This window comes from Erinaceus europaeus, chromosome 19, assembly GCF_950295315.1.
Source record: "Erinaceus europaeus chromosome 19, mEriEur2.1, whole genome shotgun sequence".
NCBI classification, from domain to species: Eukaryota; Metazoa; Chordata; class Mammalia; order Eulipotyphla; family Erinaceidae; genus Erinaceus; species Erinaceus europaeus.
Genome location: NC_080180.1, coordinates 1,275,883 through 1,296,329, shown reverse-complemented (window position 1 = coordinate 1,296,329; position 20,447 = coordinate 1,275,883). Strand labels below are relative to the sequence as shown.

The following is a 20,447-nucleotide window of genomic DNA, read 5'->3' as shown; positions in this document are numbered from 1 at the left end:
AGGTTGAGCCTGATGTCAAGTTTCGAGACCTCCTTTGAATCTGGAGAGGTGGCAGTCGTTGACTATGTGGGTCATAGTCTGTCTGGAGCCGCAGGGGCAGTTCGGGTCGTCTCTGGCTCCCCAGCGATGGAACATAGCGGCGCACCGGCCATGGCCTGTTCGATAGCGATTGAGGAGGGCCCAATCATAATGTGCTAGGTCAAAGCCGGGTTGACGCTTGCAGGGGTCTGTGATGAGGTGTTTGTTCTTGACCTCAGCTGACTGCCAACTCTGTTTCCAAGAGACTGGAACAGAGGAGTTCAGTGTAGGCGTAGGGGACCAGATTGGGTGACGAGACGTCAAGCGTTGGACAGGGTGGGCGAAGATATCCGCGTATATTGGCAGGTCTGGTCGAGCGTAGACGTGGGAAATGAACTTAGATGATGCCGCATCCCGACGAATATCTGGCGGGGCGATGTTGCTAAGAACTGGCAGCCATGGAACCGGGGTGGAACGGATGGTTCCAGAAATTATCCTCATGGAGGAACATAATTTGGAATCGACCAAGTGGACATGGGGGCTACGGAACCATCCTGGGGCACAGTATTCTGCAGTGGAATAGCATAATGCCAGAGAGGATGATCGTAGTGTGGAAGCGCTCGCGCCCCATGAGGAGCTGGCCAGTCTTGCAATGATGTGATTCCTCGCGCCTACCTTTGCTGCAGTTTTTATGAGATGTTCGTGAAATGACAGGGTGCGATCGAGAGTAACGCCAAGATAGACTGGCTAGGCTTCATGCCGGATTCTCGCATCGCCAAGCTGCACATTAAGCTCACGCGAGGCCGAGGCATGGTGTAGATGGAAAACAGATGATACCGTTTTTGCAGTGCTAGGGATTAGTCGCCATTTTTTACAGTAATCAGATATCAGAGACATGTCTTTCGTGAGTGTTTCCTCGAGGATGTCAAACTTGGATGCCTGAGTTGCACAGCAGATGTCATCGGCGTAGATGAACTTCCTTGAAGAAGTTTCTGGGAGGTCATTGATGTAAATATTAAATAGCGTAGGAGCCAGAACAGAGCCCTGGGGGAGGCCACTTGAGACAAGTCTCCATCTGCTAGACTTGTCACCCAGATGCACCCGGAATCTTCTGTTTTGGAGAAGAAACGATATAGTGTTGGCCACCCATGGAGGCAGGCATCTTGAGATCTTGACCAGGAGACCACGGTGCCAGACCGTGTCATAGGCTGCTGTGAGATCAACAAAGACAGCACCCGTCTTTAAATTCTTCTGGAATCCATTCTCAATGTAAGTTGAGAGGGCCAGGGCTTGTTCGCAGGTAGATCTTCCTGGGCGGAAACCAGCCTGGGCGGGTGATAGGAATTTCTCTGTGAGAGGAGAAATACGTGACAGAAGCAGCCTCTCAAGGAGTTTGTAACACACGGAGAGGAGAGAAATTGGTCTATAGCTGGCGGCCAGTGTTGGGTCTTTCTTTGGTTTCAAAACCGATATAATCTTCGCACGACGCCAAACTTTGGGCACAGACTCAGATTCCAAGATGTGGGACAGGAATGAAGCGAGCCACTTCTTTGCCGCGGGACCCAGGTTAAGAATGAGTTCTGGGGTGATGTTATCATAGCCAGCAGCTGTTCCTGGTTTAACCCTCTTCAAAGCGTCTTCCGGTTCAGACAGTGTAAAGGGAGAGAGTTTTGGAGATGGACAAGATAACCGGAAGTGGGATGACCACTCGTGGGAAATTTCTCTTTTCCAGACTGGGTCGATCTTAGCACGTCCAACTTGAATTAGGTGACTGGCCACTGAGTTTGGAGATACGGTAGGATGGGAGACGGGAGGGGGTTGGCTACCGGCACCCAGTCTGTGAAGAAGCTTCCAGGCCTTCCTACTTGAGTGGGTGAAGTTCAGACTTTCCGTGAGTTGTTGCCAGCGGGCTTGGCGTGCTGCATCCAGGGAGGCAATGAGATGGTCAGCCACATCTGGGTTGCCTGGGGATATTCCTCCACTCGTGCTGACGGCTCTATCTTAGCCGACTGGGCTTCAGCGAATGACCTCTCCCTATTATACGATCCCAAACAGCCAGGCTCTTTTCACAGTGCTAGATGGAATAAAGACTCGTCACCCGACCTGTGCTGGATTAGCACAGTCAAGGCCAAGCCTTTCCTGCTACGAGACAAGTTCTCAAGATCTTCCCGCACAGTCATCACCGCCCAGCTATCATCCACATTGGTCTCCAGCTCCCACTGATTCTGTGCTCGGAGAAACTAAGATGGAACTTTCGGAAAGCAAACTGGCGTCTGTTCAGTGATCTTACCAACAAATCTATTCCTGCAATTCCAATTAACTCTATCCCCTCTGAAGATTCCTACAGGCGCTTCCGCCAAGCCATCTTCAAAGCAACTTCCCAAGCCATTCCTCGTGGGAGACGTGCTAACTATACGCCTTGTCTTGATGCTGAATGCGAGCAACTACTAAAGCAGTATGTCTCTATCCAATAAATAAGTAAAGATAACAAAACAATCAAAATAATAATAATAATAACAATAACAACAACAACAACAATAATAATAACAACATGCCAGCAAAGCAACAGAGATGGTGTAAAGAGACACACCTGGACAGGTGCGACTGCTCCAAACAGCCGTCAGGCCCCAAGTGGAGCCCCAACTCTGCCCCCACCCCCGACTTCACACTGATGCCAAGAGCAGCGTCAGCCTCCTCCAGGAATGTCACCTTCCGCTGGGCGGTCCGGAACTGCCTTGGTCAGTGCCGGTGTGGGGGGACTTGCCTGCCAGCCCCTCCCTGTCCCCCAAGGAAGCTGACCTTGTCCAAAACAAGCCTCTCTCCCTTCTCCCTGTTCTCACTCACCTCTAGAAACCCGCCCCCGCCGCTCTTGTGAGCCTCTTTCTTCCTGCCTGACGGGCTGCTGTCTATGCCGTGAGCCCTTCAGCAGAGCCACTGGGAGCCCAGCATTTACTCTGCTCATTTTTTCCCAACACAATAAACCCAAATCACTGGCATTTTATGTGAGGTGTGTGGGTCACCCACCCACCCACCAAGACAGACACAAAGGCAGGGTCTGGATCTGTCTGGCATCACGGAAAAGGTGAAATACAGGGCAGAAGTAGTGCACCAGACTCACGGGCCTGAGGCACCACAGGTTTCGAGTTCAATTCCTGGCTCCACCATATGCCAGAGCTGACATCTCTCCCTTTCTTTTTATCTAATGGCCTTTGTATCAGGAATGCAGGGTGTTTGTGAGGCAGGGAGTCTGATTAGACGGGGCACACCTTTGGGGTTACTCCTGTCCCTCCTTGCTCAACCTCTCAGGGGAGAGAGAGACTTGACAGGAAAGACGCACTCCTCAGATCAAGCCCTGCCAGGCTCCACCACGTCCTCACAAATTCCCAACAATTAGCCAATAGAATCTCTGAAAACAAACAACAAAAAATGTGCTAAGACATAAATGAACTTGGCTCCCGGGAGCTTTGGGACAACTTTCTAGAACCTCACAAGAGTAATTCCCCAAGCAGCCAGAATAGCATCAGCTCAAGTGAGCTAGCACACTGCTGTGCTCACAGACAGAGACCGTTTCCTTCCTAAAGAAAAAAAACCCACTGTTTCTCACTCTTGTGTAATCAGTAGTGACAACCCCCCACCCTGAGACGCAGAGGGCGCGGGGTGGGCGAGGCACCAGGAGGCAGTCTTCACCCGCACAGCTGGCCCTGCTGGAGACCTTTGCCTCCGAGCACTGGCTTGGCTGACATCCCCACAGTGCCTCTCCAGCAGTGAGCTATTCAGAACTCTCTTTTTCTATTAAAAGACTCTTTCTAATTTGTCTTTTTAATAGATGATGAATGATTAAGAGAACTGACTGCCAAGCAGCTGCTTAGAGAGAGAAGACCCAGTGCAGATGCCCAGGTTTCACTCGAGGACAGGGGGCTGTGTGTTCCAAGACGCGGCCACTAGGCACTTTCACCGTGTGCAAAAGCTCTAGAAGGTGACTGCCCAAACCCAGACAGCCTGGTCTTTGGGTACCACCTGTGTGTGCACAGTCCACCACTGACCAAACAATGCATGGCTGCATTTTCCTGACCTTAAAATGCATGTTCGTTGTCTTAAAAATCCAGAGAAGTATTAGGCAACAGGCATGACTATTTGTAACGTTCCAACTGAGCGGGAATCACTGCTAACACATTAGCCTCTTTTGTGTGTGTTTTTGACCAGAGCACAGTTCAGGGCCAGCTGTTGGTGGTGTTGGGGATCGAACCTGGGTACCTCCCATGTGCACGGCCCATGTGCTGCCTCTGTGTTCTCTCCACAGCCTGGTATTTTTCACTGATCTCCCACTGCCTTAGTGCTTACACACGTGAATGCATATTGTTTCCACAAGAGTTACATGTTTCTCCCATTCCGTGAACATTCCAAGCACGAGCCTTGTCTGAAACCATGAAAACTCTCCAGAAATACAATTTGTAATGGCCATGCTGCGTTCTCTTGAGTGGATGCTTGGTAACCAGCTATCTATTTCCCCTCCTGGCTATTCCCACTGTTTTACTATTGCGAATAAAACTGTGATTAAATTCCTTTGCCAGCATTCCAGATGATTTCCTTTGGATAAGTGTTAGCTGCCGTGAATAACTGAGTCATTGATCAAAATTACAGGGGTCTTATCAATACTGTCAACCTTCATCAAACTCACTTTCTCTTTTACAACTTTTACACTTTCTAAATCTCACAAATGAAGAAATACACATCATTATTTTTTTTTCCTGACTTATAACTAGCTTTTCCAATGAGCCATTTCTATTCCTGGGTCTATTAACCTAGAGATATCACTTGCAGGAATCGATACCCCAGAGAAACGTCCACAAATACCTGGAAGCATGTACAGAAACACTAACTGCATCCTGGGAATAGTCAGGGGAGAGGGAAGAAACGGCCCGAGTGTCTGCATCACTGGAAAAAGTCACTGTGGGCGGGGGACACTTGAACAGAAACATCCGGCATCACATTTCACCTGCTCTGTGAGTGCCTACTTACGTCTGACGCACATCAGAGCAGGAAGAAGTATGCCCGTGCTCTCCCCTGCGACCACAGAAAGTTCCTTAATTCCAGCAAAGGACACTCCCCCCCCCCCCCCCCCGAGCGGCCGCCATACCTAGTTCTTTTGCGTCTCCTCCTGCCGGGCTCCCGTTCTCCTGTCTCGCGACCAGTGAGCTCAGAATGATGCTGGTGGCCCCGATCCTTGGCAGAGTGACGTGTGTCAGGAATGGTAGGTTGTTCTTCTTGGCGAATGCCTGGCTGGTTTCTCGCCTCTTCCGGAGGAAGCCCCCTTCCGGGAACAGGACGATCCACTTCCGATCTCTGCTCCTGTAATTGTTCTCCAGGTGCTTCTTGAGAAGGAGGAGCTGTTGGTCGCGGTGCGACTTCCCCTGGGTGGTGGGCAGCACACAGGGTTAGTAGGCACACCTGCAGTTGAAATGCCCTCAAGTTCAACAGGAGTAGCAGTTTCTCATGGAAGCCCCATCCCACCCCACCCCTTCCATCTCTTTTTTGACCACCGCGTTCTAAAAGGGCCTGAACACAGAGCTCCTTTCCGAAGGAGCACTTTGGTGATGGTTCCCGACAGCTCACTCGTTCACTTCAGCCAGCCAGCCATCGCCTACCTCCACCACTAACTTCTTTGTAAGAATCCCTGGAGAAACTTACTGCAGTGGAGAAGATGGTCAAGACAGAGGCGATGGGAGATGAGTGGAAAGGAGAGAAGGGGGAGGGGAGAGGGCCCTCGGGGTCGGAGGGAACAACTCCCAGGAAGGGCTGATAATCACACACAGGGGACTGGGTGGCGGTGCAGCGGGTTAAGCGCACATGGTGCAAAGCACAAGGACTGGGGCAAGGGTCCTGGTTCGACCTGTGGGGGGGTCGCTTCACAAGCGGTGAAGCAGGTCTGCAGGTGTCTTTCTCTCCCTCTCTCTGTCTCCCATTCCTCTCTCAATTTCTCTGTCCTGTCCAACAACGATGACAGCGATAACAACACAGGCAACAAAAATGGAAAAAGTGGCATCCAGGAGCAGTGGGTTCGTAGTGCAGGCACCGAGTCCCAGCGATAACCCTGGAGGCAAAAAAAAAAAAAAAAAAAAAGTCCCTACACAAAGAGCAGCAGAGGAGGGAGGGCAGAGGACAGAGTGGTGTGAAGGACACGCCACACATCAATGCTGAGCAAGGGGTGACACCACCTTTTTTAAAAGACATTTTTTATTATCTTTATTTATTTATCAAATAGAGACACTCAGAAATTTAAAAGGAAGGAGGTGATAGACAGGAAGAGAGACAGAGAGACACCTGCAGCCCTGCTTCACCACTCACAAAGCTTTCCCCCTGCAGGTGGGGACTGGGTGCTCGAACCCGGGTCCTTGTGCACTCAGCCAGGTAGCTGTGCCACCGCCAGTCCCCTGCGTCATGTTATTTACATTTAAAAGGACAGCTGCAGCCTCCCAGGGTGGGAAGAGCACAGGCCGTCACTGGGGAGGTCCAGACAAGGGGGCTGGTGAGAAGTGACCGTAGGTCTGTGAAGATGGTTGATACGGTCAAGACAAAACCGGAAGTCAACTCAGTGCTCCTGGCGGACTGGACCTTCGGAGGGAAGTCCAGGACAGAGGCTGAGAGGAGGACGCCACACAAAGGCGGCACAGAGAGGGCCGAAAACTCACAGCACCCGACCATGACACCGCCAAGGCTCCTTCTTTGTCACGACCAGCTCGCGGAGAGCACCCCCGTCAACACAGCCACGGATACCCTGTCTGCTTTTCTGCTTGATGTTATTCCCAAGGCAGAGGAAGACGTTCTCTCTGCTCGCTGACCGACCTGAAGAGAGGGCTACTACGCTCTGTTAAGTTCCCAACATTTCACGTCATGTTCTTTGACTGCTCTTGAAAACATCTGGGAAAACTGTCTAGTAGCCAGGTCCTGAGAAGATTTCCTTTGTGCTAGTACTTTTCTCTCTCTCTCTCCCTTTGCCCCATGCTACAGATTTTTATTACTATCTGCCAGGGGAAATAAGCACAGCGCTTTAGAAATAAATTGGCAAACTTCTCAGATTTTCGGGAAAACAATTTTTTTAAGTGTGAGAGAGTGTGTTGTAATAAGGGGTATTTTTATTTATTTATTTATTTTGCCTCCTATTATTGCTGGGACTCAGTGCCTACACTAGAATCCACTGCTCCGAGAGGCTGGCTACTTTTTCCCGTTTTTGTTGCCCTCGTTTTTATTGTTGTTACTGCTGTTGTTGTTGGATAAGACAGAGAGAAATTGAGAGGGGAGGGGAAGGCAGAGAGGAGAAGAAAATGACAGACCTGCTTCACCGCTTGTGAAGTGGCCCCTCTGCAGGTGGGGAGCCGGGGGCTCGAACCAGGATCCTTGTGCTGGTCCTTGTGCTTCGAACCATGCACACTTAACCCACTGCGCTACCGCCCGGCCGCAGGGGTGTGTTTCGACCGCACCATTTCCTACTTTCACCCCTTGAAGCTGACCAGTGAGTCACCCTCCTCTCAGCTGAGGAACCTGTCCGGGTCACGCTGCCCGTTCTCCCAGGAGCGCAGGGGTTCAGCGAGCTTCCCCACAGCCTCCGGGCTGCTAAACTGTCTGTCTGAGGCTCTGCTGTCCGCCCTCCAGTGATGCTCTGAGAACCCAGGCTAGTTTCTCCCTGGGGCTGTTGTCAGCGTCCCTTCCTTTGTTCTCAGTCTGTTGACCAATGTCCGCTGCCACTTCTTGAGACTATCTTCATGCTTTAGCCAGTTATCTGCACAGAAGAACCAGGGTAGAGACGAGATTGCGACACAGCATGTCTGCACGCGAACAGCTGTCTAGGGGGCGGGACAGAGCTCGCTGGTGGGCAGGTACCTTGCCGTGAGCACAGCCCCGACTTGGCGCCACGTCTACCAGGGGAAGTGTGAGTGTTGTGGTGGCTCAGGGCCAGGAAATCAGGCTTGGCAAAGAAAGAGACATCTGTCCAGAGTCAGGCGGATGAGCTCTTAGAAGACTTTCCACTTTCCGCTTGTTTCTGAGTTTGTGCTTCAGAGAAGCGTCTGAGTTAGCTTCCCGGGCTGCTGCCTACCCCAGGCTGAAGTCGCTGAGCCGTTGATCTCAAACATCTTCTCCTCCAAGCTTCTGGGGAGTCGCAGGAATCAGATGCACTCACTCTCCCCACCGTCAGTCTCCCCAACGGTTGCTCTTTTTAGTTAACGTCCTCCCTGCTAATCAGGCTCTCGATCGTATAGTGAAGATTTGCAAATTAAAACGATAGCTACCGGTGATGGTGGAAAGACAGATAATGACAGAAACGCTGTCATGCAGCTGGGAAGCGGCATGGGGGTTGCTCAGCGGGAAGCAAGAGCCTGCACGCTGCTAGCCCCGGTGTCAACCTGAGGGGTCTCTGCTCCCTGGCTCACTCCCAGCACGCACCTCAGTTTCTGTGCCACTCAATGCACATCACGCTAGATCCCAGCAGCACAGCAGACAGCTTCTCACTCTACACACCTGGAACCGCAGAGTAGCTGCGGAGTGGCAGTACACACACTTACTTATTTTATTTATTTATGTATTTTATTTATTTTTGCCACCAGGATCATTGCTGGGCTCAGTGCTGGCACTATGAATCCACTGCTCTCAGCGGCCATTTCTATCCCCCCCCCACTTCTTTCTAATTTTTATTAGATAGGACAGAGAGACATTTATTAGAGAGGACGAGGAGACGGAGAGACGGAGAGACACCTGCACACCTGCTTCAGCACTCATGAAGGGGAGTAGGGGCTTGAACCCTGGTCTCTGTGCTTGGTGCTATGTCACTCAGCCAGGTGGGCCACATCCCAGCCCACTCCACACGCTTACTAAATATTCTGCCAGTCAGGTCAATGGATGGAGCAGGAACAGAGTATCTGCACTGTCGACTTTCCACAGTGATGCACAGACAGACTGAGGCTGAAATGAACCAGCACCAGGGGGCAGCGCCAAAAAGAGTCCCCGAGATCCTGGGCCAGCAGCCTGCTCAGACGAACAGAGCACAGCACGCACGTGGCCGAGGGCCGAGGAGACAATTCAGAACAGACCACAGGACACACGTGGCTGAGGCCCCAGAGACTAGGGTCCACCCCTGGCACTACCTTCTGCGGGGACTGGGCCATGCTCCAGGCCTGCCCTCAGTCAGTGGCACCTACGAGACGCTTCTTCTCTGCCTCTTTTTCTTTTTTTTAATATTTATTTATATTTATTTTCCCTTTTTGTTGCCCTTGTTGTTTTCTATTGTTGTAGTTACTATTGTTGTTGATGCCGTCGTTGTTGGCTAGGACAGAGAGAAATGGAGAGAGGAGGGGGAGACAGAGAGGGGGAGAGAAAGACAGACACCTGCAGACCTGCTTCACCGCCTGTGAAGCGACTCCCCTGCAGGTGGGGAGCCGGGGGCTCGAACCGGGATCCTCACGCCGGTCCTTGCGCTTTGCGCCACGTGCGCTTAACCCGCTGCGCTACCGCCCGACTCCCACTGCCTCTTTTTCTAACAAAGGGTGTGTGATCAGGTTGTTACTGCAGGGGGCGAGGAGGCTCATTACTTACCTGTCTTATGAAGAAGTCTCCGTGAATCAAAGACACAATCCCAAAGTTTGTGTATTTAAAGATATGATCCATCAACCACATCATCTGAGCAACAGCCTGAAGTGTTTCAAAGCAAGACAGGATTAATCGCAAGCTAGCAGATTCAGAGCAAGACATGATTAATCGCTGGCTAGCAGAAGCCTCACCAGAGCCTAGGTGAGCCTCGGAGTCAGAATTCCCCCCCCACACCCCGCCCCACCAAGCCTTTGCTTAGCCTGGGGAGCTTAACCTTAGCGCTTCATGGACAGGCCAGCCCAGCACACGGAGCTGGAGGAGGACTCACAGGCCTTGATCCCAAGACCAGAAATCTCCAGGTCACAATTCTGACTCGGTCACAAGTAAACACGTCTAGTATATAATAAATGAAGATGAATCAACTTCTCAAATTTGAACTTAATTTCAATTTTGTCCTACCCTAAGCAAAAAATCTCTGGTAATTCTTAAGTAACTTGTAAAGTTATTTTAAAATGGTACAAGAAAATGTCTAAGCTTATCAAATGAGGGTTATATGTTTAATAAATGTTGACACTTGATAAAAACATGACCTTACTTTTGTAGCTAGAATACTGAAAGTTATCACAATAACTATATATCATATACACACATTAACCGAAAATAAAAATGTTTGAGATAAAAGAGCAATTGAAATTCACTTGGCAGAAAGCTCTACATAGTATTATCTGTCTTAAACACGAAGACTGTGCCCACTGCTGGGAAGAGCCAGGACTCATATGAAAAACAGACTTTAGTTCAAGCAAATTTCAACATCAGTGATGCAGACGGGGGTCTAGTGAACAAGGCAGTCGAGTGTCCCTCCGGCCGAGGGAGCCACCCTGCGACAGCTGTCCGTGCAGGGGCGAAAGCTGTAGAAGTCCGGCTGCCACAGAGCTTTCGCCGGCTCCAGGGGATCACAGTGAATCTCATCTCTAAGCACAGACACTCACGTGTATCTTAAAAAAAAAAAAAATCACAAAACTGGGGGCTGGTGGGTGGCGCACCTGGTTGAGTGCACACGTTACAGTGCACGTGGGCTCGGGTTCAAGCCCCTGGTCCCCACTTGCAGGGGAAAGCGTCCCAAGTGGTGAAGCGGGGCTGCAGGCCTCTCACTCTCTCTCTCTCTTTTCTTTCTCTATCTCTCCCTCTCCTCTCAATTTCTGTTTAAATAAAAACATATTAAAATGTATATATATTTTTTAAAAAAAATGACAACCCCACAAATGACATAATGCTAGTTTTCAGTGTCGCCAAATAGTTCAGTTCCATGACTCCTTTTCCACCAACTGGACTATACTAAATCACTTTAAAAAAATAAGTATACATGACCCTCGGAGAACTCCCTAGGTCAGTGAGTACAGAAAAAATAGCCAGCAACACGTCACTGTTCAGTCCCGCTTTGCTTGGTAATGATGACTCGTTTAAACAAACTGAAATCGGAGCTGAACTGCTTGCTAAAAGGGGCCCCAAGGAGCTAAAAAGGCACAGACTCAACCTCTAGAACATTCGACTTTCACACACGGTGTGAAGTCTCCCTGCACCTTCTCGGCCTCTGGGCTTAAACCCCCACATCACAGTAGGCGGACTCCATGCAGACGCTGCGCCTACAACAGGGAGGAAGGTCCCTGGGAGACAAACCCGGTGAAAGGGTGAGCTGAGGTTTACCAGCCTGCCCCTGCCCCCGCTCATTGAGGGAGGCATTATTAGCTCACAGATGTTAGCTGCATGTTGCCAACAGTACAGCCTGCTAGAAGTGAAAGTTACCAGTTTTGTTATGGATCCTACAAAGGGCAAGAATCCTTGCTTCACCTGCACTAGCCAGGCAGCCGCAGAAAACACAGGGACTCCTTGGTTTCCGCTCCCTCAAATACTTGTCGCTCGCGGTGTGTTGGGTTTGACAAGAGACAAAACTGGCTGGCAGCTGTTGTTCTTTATTAGAAAGCAGGGCTTCTCTGCATATCAGAACGGCCGAGAACTTTCTCTCTCTCTCTCTCTCTCCCTCTCTCCCTCTTTCTCTCTCTCCCCAGAGCCTTGCTTAGCTCTAGCCGATGGTGGTGTTAGGGACTGAATCTGGGACCTTGGAGCCCCAGGCAGGAGAGTCTTTTGCAGAACCCCTGGGCTGTCCCCCGAGCCTTTCATTCTTTGCACCTTGGCAAAGCCAAGGTAAAGCCAGTGGTTCAGACAGGCTGAACTTCCTCCACATCCGCCTGGCCGGCTTACCAGTCCCTTGTCCTGGAGACACATCATGAGTGTGCACACGTCCCCCGTCGCCTGATGGTTCACCAGCATCACCGCCTCGTCCGTCGAGATCGCCTTAATGTCTTCCCCCCACTCCATCACTGCAAAGATGAAAACGGTGCAAAGCTGTCGTTTCCGAGATTGTTTTTAATGACAGAAAATAACCCTTCTATTAAACAGCATGGTCTATGTAGGCAGGACGCCCCATCAGTGAGCCAAACTTCTGAAGTTTAGAACTGAGTTGATACCCCATCAGCACTGAACGCCGGCTGCTCAGGAGGGCCACAGCGGCAGGACGCTGGCCTTGCGCACCTGCAGATGAGTGTGCCCCTCAGTGTCCCGGAGTGACACTCTGCCTCTTTCTCCTCTTAGAGGCATTGGCTTCTTGGAAAATCATGACACATTTTTTCCTATCTTTTTTTTTTAAGATTATTTAAACTTTAATTTGATAGGACAGAGAAAAATTGAGAGGGAAGGGGGAGTAGAGAGGGAGAGACAGGCAGGCAGAGAGACAGCCACAGCTGTGCTTTATGGCTTGTGAAGCTTTTTCCCTGCAGGTGGGGCCTGGGGGCTTGAACCTGGGCCCTTGTGCATGGTCACATGTGCACGTAGCCAAGTTTGCTGCTACCCAGCCCTTCTATTTTTCTGTGCAGAAATGTATCACAACTTGTCTGGCAACCCAGTAAAATATTTGTAAACATAAAGTTGGATGTTGAAACACTACTTTATAACTTTGGTACAGAAATTCTAGTTCTTACAGTTTACCGAACAGAAACATCTGTCCTCACAGGTCAAGATAAACACAACAAGCCTAGAATGTACCCAGCCGTGACCACAGACTGTGAGCTCAGACCTACAGGGATGCAGAGGTCACGCAGGCTCCTGTGCCAACTATGGGCCCCAGATCAGATCAGTGGGGTTTACAGTCAACAATATTTATACCCCTTCCCCATATTTGGGAGCTGCCCTCTTCCCTGATCCAGCTTTCTAGCCCTTTTTCCAACTATGACATCATCTCCTCAGATAATACTTTTGGTCCACCTGCATGTTAGCTGTCAGACTCAGGCAAAAACTAGTAAAGTCATGGGCCCCTTGAAATAGACCTAAAATAGACTTCCTAGCTTTTTCCAAAATGGACACCCCCACGTCTCATCTGCCTTTAGGTTCATGATTATTTAACCATTTGTTCATATTCTTGCCTTTAGGTTCATGATTATTTAACAATTTGTTCATATTCTTGCCTTTAGGTTCATGATTATTTAACCATTTGTTCATATTCTTGCCTTTAGGTTCATGATTATTTAACCATTTGTTCTCTTTTATATCTTAATGCTTTTCCAGTCACCAAGTTGCAGATGCTACCATGACGCCATCTTGACGTCCCTGGACAGATAACCCCACCAATGTGTCCTGGAGCTCCGCTTCCCCAGAGCCCTGCCCCACTAGGGAAAGAGAGAGACAGGCTGGGAGTATGGATCCACCTGTCAACGCCCATGTTCAGCGGGGAAGCAATGACAGAAGCCAGACCTTCCACCTTCTGCACCCCACAGTGACCCTGGGTCCATGCTCCCAGAGGGATAAAGACAACATCAATAATAACTACAACAATTAAAAAGAAAGAAAGAAAAAATGGAGGAATATGAGAATATGAGAATCTCTTTACCTCCGTCCCATGTCCAGGAATCCATCTTACAGATGCACCAACTCACATGCAGAATGGCGCACACACAGGCTCTGCAAGCCCAGGTCTGCGAATGTGCAGAAGAGGAAACTCGCTCAGGCTCACAGACACCCACAGGGTGACGGGTCCCCGGTGTGTGTGTGTGTGGGGGGGGGAGCTTCTGTCCCCTCGACGCAGAGCTGGGGCTCTGCAGGACTAAGGATTCTGGAGCCGGTCATAGCGACTGGACACAGGGGACGGTACGGAGCTGTAGCCTTCGGATGGCCAGCACGGGGAGCGCATCTCACGGCACTTGATCCGTGAAAGGAGAGAGGGAGCTCAGCGGGGTAACCGGCACAGCCGATTCGCGAGCGCCCGGGGCGACGGCTGCCGAGAGCGGAGCAGAGCTGCGTGGACGGTGCTGGCTACGCTTTCAACAGGAACGGAGGCGAAGACCCTTCCACGAACACAGCCCTCTCGTCTTCCTCACAGTCGCACACCACCCTCCCTCAGTTCGTTCTTTCTCCGGTCAGGCCAGGCACCCTCGGGTGCTATAAAGCCTGCTTCTAACAGCAGTTAAAATGCTCAAGAAAAGTTAGCTTGGGGGCTGGATGTAAGTGCTCACATTACAGTGCATGAGGACCCGGGTTCAAGCCCCTGGCCCCCACCTGCAGTTGTCTCCCTCTCTCTCTGCTGCTCCCTACCAATTTCTGGCGGTCTCTATCCAATAAATAAGTAATAAGATGGCCAGGTGGTGGCGCACCTGGTTGAGCGCACATGTCACGGTGCACAAGGATCCAAGTTCGAGCCCCTGCCCCCCCCTGCAGGGGGAAAGCTTCACCCGTGGTGAGGCAGGGCTGCAGGTGTCTCTCTGTCTCTCTCCCTCTCTGTCTCCCCCTTCCCTCTAGATTTCTGGCTGTCTCTATCCAATAAAGATGCTAAGAAAAAAAAAACTGAAAAAATAAATAATAAGATCAGGAGCAGTGGATTTGCAGTGCCGGCACAGAGTCCCAGCAATAACCCTAGAGACAAAAATAATCAAGTAAAAAAGCGAATTCAAACAAACAACAAAGTCCGCCTGTGCTAACAACCAAGCCTCTGGAAGCAGCCACCTCCACACACACAGAAGCTCCCTGGCGGGCGCGTCTCTCTCTAGCACAGCCCTGCGGAAGGCCCTGCACAGGGAAGGCACGCCCGCCCGTGCAGAGACACGCGAACACAGGTGTTTTGCAACACAGGTGCGCCTTGCCCCTTGGCTTTACAGGAAGTGTGTGGTGACGCTCAGGACATACACGGCACGCCCAGCTCTCTGAACCCCAAGTCCCGGGAGCCAACACCTGGGGATGTGACCTGGCGTGGGAGCGGGGTCTGTGGGGCAGCCAAGACGACGGTGCACTGGGGCAGGATGGGGCCTGAGCCTAGACGCAGCCCGAGGTGTCCCCGTGAGGAGATCTGTGCCCGGGACCCACAGGGAGAAGCCACGCGAGGGGGCGGGAAGCTCCGCTGGGTGTGGTAGTGAGGGCAGCCCCGTGGCACCTGGACTTAAGCCCTCCCCCCTCTGCAGCTGAGAGGGGCTGCAGTCCTTCCTGCACGTTGCTCCGGCACACTGAAAACTGACCCACTATCTGCCTCTGACTCCTCGTAGGCCTGCCGTCCATTGAAGTTATTTTATATACATCATACACACACACACACACACACACACACACACACACACACAGAGAGAGAGAGAGAGAGAGAAATTTAGTAGTGATCAGCAAGACTCTAAGACAAGGAGAATACAATTCCACACAGTGCCTGTATCCCATCTCCTCCCGTTATTTATTTATTCCCTTTTGTTGCCCTTGTTTTTTATCATTGTTGTGGTTATTATTATTGTTGTTGTTGATGCCATCAATAGGACAGACAGAAATGGAGAGAGGAGGGGGAGACAGAGAGGGGGAGAGAAAGACAGACACCTGCAGACTTGCTTCACCGCCTGTGAAGCGACTCCCCTGCAGGTGGGGAGCCGGGGGCTTGAACCAGGATCCTTTCGCCGGTCCTTGTGCTTTGCACCACCTGCGCTTAACCCGCTGCACTACCGCTGACTCCCAGCTTCCCTGTTCTTTATCCCTCTGGGAGTGTGGACCCAGGATCATTATGGGGTGCAGAAGGTGGGAGTTCTGGCTTCTGTAACGGCTTCCCCGCTGAACATGGGCGTTGGCAGGTGGATCCACACCCCCAGGCCAATGCAGCTTTTCAGATCAACTACAGGAGGACAGCTCTGTACTGGAAGCCTCTGGACGTTATATGACGGACACCAGCAGCATGTGTCCCCAGCGGCTTCAGGAACGGGGGTGGTGAGTGCAGTGTGGATTATACCTCTGCAGTGGTCTGATCTTATGACCCACTATTAAATGACAAGAACAGACAAATAAACGTAACTCTCGGCATAATGTCAGTAGTTGATACGATGCAATTTAATTACTAAGCTGTTCACTTTCCAGGGACTGTGCCGGGATAGCCTGACTGCACTGCTCCAGCTGCTGTTGTCAGGTGGAAGGTGGGGGGCAGCCTCAGTGCTGAGCCTCCTCAGGGCTGCTGTCCTTCCCGGGGGCTCAGGCCGCCCAGATGAGCCATCTCGATGCCCCCCCCCACATCTTATCTTTCACCGATAACTTAGCAAAGAAATTTTTTAATTTAGATTTTATTTTTTATTATCTTTAATTTTAAATATTTTTTAACAATTCTTTTATTTATTTATTTATTTTTAACAAGTGCACTGTTCAGCTCTGGCTTATGGTGGTGCGGGGGATTGAACCTGGGGCTTGACAGAGCCTCAGGCATGAGAGTCTGTTTGACAGCCACTGTGCTATAGACCCCCAGCCCTGAGGCATTATTCTTTTGCTGTGTCAGGAAGAGATGTGGGTGTCCCCATGCCACTCAGCCGCTCAGCCCAGCCTCTGCTGCACGAAGGGAGCGTCAGTGCTGCAGCCTCTCTTTCTCCTGCTCCCTCCCTCTCTCTCTCTCTCTCTCTCTCTGTTGAGAACAGGTGTTTGCTTTGTGTGTGAAGCCGCTAAGCTCCTCAGATGCGCCCCGTCTGCCCCAGAATTCTACGGCACGGCCGGCTAGCAGCCTCCCCGACACGCAGGACTCTGCCAGAGAGCCGAAGCCACGGAAACCTGCCAGTACTTGCACTTGATTAGAAGAACACAGATATTTTAACACACTGTTCTGTGAAGTGAATTCCCAAAAAAGAACTGGGTCAGGCCCACTATTTCCAAAGGGAATAAAGTAAACTAGATAAAAACTGGAAGTTTTCTAGTTGTAACTGAAATTTTTAACATTCGTGTTAGGCAACAACCCACCAATTATCACCAGCCAGTCAGATCACCCTCCCCACCCCAACTGTCTCCAAAGTTGAAGACTAGAAGTAACCCGGACAGCTCGTACCTCCAGGAAGATGAAGACGATAATTTCAGAGCCCTTAGGACAGTGCAAAAGCCTTTACACTGACCCACAAAACCGGATTGGTGCAAAGGCTGCTTAACAGACAGCGCGAGGGGGCCAGCTGGTTGAGCGCACACGTCACAGTGTGCAAGGACCCGGGGTTCTAGCCCCCAGTCCCCACCTGCAGGGGAAAGCTTTGTGAGTGGTCAAGCAGGTATGTGTCTCTTTTGCCCTCTTATTTTTTTTTAATTTCATTATCTTTATTTATTGGATAGAGACCGAGAAATTAAGAGGGTAGGGGGAGAGAGAGAGAGAGGGAGGGAGAGAGACAGAGAGACATCGCTTGCAAAGCTCTCCCCCTGCAGGTGGGGACTGGGGGTTTGAACCTGGGTTCTTGCGATTGTAACGTGTGCGCTCAACCAGGTGCGCCACCACCCAGCCCCTCTTTACCTCTCTCTCTCTGTCTCCTCATCCTCTCTCAATTTCTCTCTGTCCTGTCTAATAAAAATCAGGGGAAAACAACCCACGTGATTTTCTCATGTGACTCCCTGAGGAAAAGCCCACGTGGGGGGGTGCTATTGTAAACCTCACTCAGAAGGACAAGGGGTCAGGAAGGCCGAGCTGTGTCTTCCAGGCCACACTGTCAGGGTTGGAAGGACAGCCCGCCAGGGAGGAGCCTGCACGGCCAGCGCCACCCACCCAGGTGGGAGCCAGAGGTGCTGCGGCATCTCGACAGGTGCTGTCACGCTCCACCTGAGAGAAAGGGCGTGGGGTCGCACACGAGGGAGACCCCAGCTTCACTAGTAAACAGATAAACGAGAATTGAGAAGCGACACAGTGAGGGAGTCGGACTGCCCGTCAGAGCCGCTGCCTGAGCAAGTACAAGCTGCGACCGCAGGGACTTCGGCCGGAAGCCCCGGACAGGAACTTGGACGAGGTGCCCGCGGGCCCGTGGCTGCCGTCACTATGCCAAGTCCCAAGGCTCGCCACAAACAGCGGCGGGTGGCAGCAACCAGAAGGGGGCAGGGAGTCAAGTGGCTTTTTCATGAGGCTGAAAACTAGCCAAGTCTGAAGAGGCGACGGGGACCTAGGCAACAGAGGGGCCTGTCTCCAGCCGGGACGCAGGCACCTTCACCCGTCGCTCCCCGCAGGACCGGCGCCCGGCCTCCGCTCCTTCATTCTCACACTCAAGCCATCCAAGGATGCTGTGCACAGCACCTTCCTTCCAAAACACCTCCTGCGTCCTCTAAGCCTCCCCCCCAAGCTCTGATACGTCTCCTCACGCCCCGTCGGCTTCCCTGCTCGGCAGAAAACTCTAGAAAAGGGTTTCTGGGCTCCAGTGCCAGTGAAATGACAAGTTCCCACTGGCGAGCGTGACCTAAGGAAGGGCAGGGAAGACAGAGATAGTAGCTGGCAGCTACCTGGCGGTCTGTCCCTTGGATGGGTGCTGTGGCAGCCTGCGGTGTCCCAAAGGACGTGCCGGCGTTGCGGGCGAGGGAAGAAATCTACCTCCTGCCTGGTTCTGTTTAAACAATATTCTTGAAGAAGAAAAAAAAAAGTACACACTAGAGAAGGAAGCAGGCTGCAGGTGTGGATCCACCTGCCAACGCCCATGCCCAGCAGAGAAGCAACTGCAGAAGCCAGACCTCCCACCTTCTGCTCCCCATAAGGAATTTTGGCCCAGACCCCCAGAGGAGGAGAAATGTTGAGGAAGAGGACCAGAGGGCTCTGAACCCCAATTCCATCAGGACCCAGAGAGAGAAAATGAAAAAAAAAAAAAATCTACCTGTGAAAGCTGATAAATTAGAGACCTAGCACCTAGGTATCAATAAAAGTAGATTTATCTAAAAATTAAAATAGAAAGCGGAGAGGACACGGGGGAGGCTCCACCTGTTAGCGCCACAACACCACTGGAGACAGAGGCCTCTGATTCTGTCCCCTGGCTCCACCACCTGCCAGAGCTGAGTGAGTACTGCTCTGGTCTCTCCCTCTCTCTTTTTAAAAATATTTTTATTTACTTTATTATAGGACAGGGACAGAGAGAAACTGAGAGAGGAGGGGGAGACAGGGAGGGAGACAGAGAGACACCTGCAGTCCCGCTTCACCGCTCGTGAAACATCCCCCCTGCAGGTGGGGCCCAGGGGATTGAACCCAGGACCTTGAGCACTGTAATATGTGCGTTTAACCAGGTGCACCACCACCTGGCCCCTCTCCCTCCCTCTCCCCCAAAGAAGTAAATCTTCGGAAAGAAGCAACTCTAAACCTTAATAAACTGCAGGGAAGGAGGCTCTGTGGTCGCAGCTCACAGGCCGCACTGGGTCAGGCCCCACCATGCTGCCCCGTCCCCCACAATGAAGAAAGCAGTGCGCTGGGCCAGCCGGGGACAGCGGCTCCCAAGGACGGCGGCCTGTGCAGCAGGGCACTCAGGCATGAGCGTTACTGTCCCTGCCCCATCTCTTCAAATTTTCCTTTACTTTTCCAATCTTCCCACCTTTCAGTGTATTAGTATTTAATATATATATATATATATATATATATATATATATATATTTATTTATTTATTTATTTATTTATTTTGGATAGCCGGAGAGAAACTGACAGGGGGGAGAGATTAAGGGGAAGAAAACCAAGAGAGAGACACCTCCAGCCCTGCTTCACCACTGGCGAGGCTTCCCCCCGCAGGTGGGGACCAGGGGCTCGAACCCGGGCCCTTGCACTGCAAATTTTTAAATTATTTATTTCTTTATTTTTACCAGAGCAATGCTCCGCTCTGGCTTATGGTGGTGCAGGGATTGAACTTGAAACTTTGGAGCCTCAGCAGGAGAGTCTCTTTGCATCACTGTTATGCTATCTAACCCCGCCCTAAAAAAAGATTTGCTTATTTACTTACTTATTTATTTATTTGCGAGAGAGTTAAAGGGGGAGAGAGAGCCAGAGGATCACTGCGGCACATGTGATGCGAGCTCTGAACTCAGGACCACATGCTGGAGAGCCGGCACCTCAGCTACTGCGCCACTTCCCAGGATGTGGGGGACGGGGGAATTATAGGATTTTTATTTTCAATAAAATTCTTAAAAATTCCCACAAGGGAAGTCAGGCGGTAGCGCAGCAGGTCAATCGCACGTGGCACGAAGCACAAGGACCGGAGTAAGGATCCCGGTTCGAGCCCCCGGCTCCCCACCTGCAGGGGAGTCGCTTCACAGGCGGTGAAGCAGGTCTGCAGGTGTCTGTCTTTCTCTTCCCCTCTCTGTCTTCCCCTCCTCTCTCCATTTCTCTCTGTCCTATCCAACAACGACAGCAATAACAACAATAATAGTAACAACAACGATAAACAACAAGGATGGTCTCTAGGAGCAGTAGATTCATAGTGCAGGCACCGAGCCCCTGAAGGCCAAAAAAATTCCCACTAGGGTTATTGCTGGGGTTCAGTGCCTGCATGATGAACCCACCACCTCTAGAAGCTGTTCTCTCTCTCTCCCTCGCT

The 20,447-nt window shown here is 51.2% G+C and overlaps 1 protein-coding gene across 2 annotated transcripts in view; it reads right to left on the bottom strand.

Moving 5' to 3' along the window:
- The window catches only part of LPGAT1 (lysophosphatidylglycerol acyltransferase 1), a 46,807-nt gene that overhangs the window by 10,100 nt on the left and 16,260 nt on the right, over positions 1–20,447 (bottom strand). For both annotated transcript variants that reach the window (XM_060178391.1, XM_060178392.1), the window contains exons 3-5: positions 11,857–11,975; positions 9,604–9,699; positions 5,156–5,429 (exon numbers count right to left, since the gene is read on the bottom strand). In XM_060178391.1, coding sequence (XP_060034374.1) covers positions 5,156–5,429; positions 9,604–9,699; positions 11,857–11,975 — 489 coding nt within the window. The remainder of the gene's footprint in view (positions 1–5,155; positions 5,430–9,603; positions 9,700–11,856; positions 11,976–20,447) is intronic.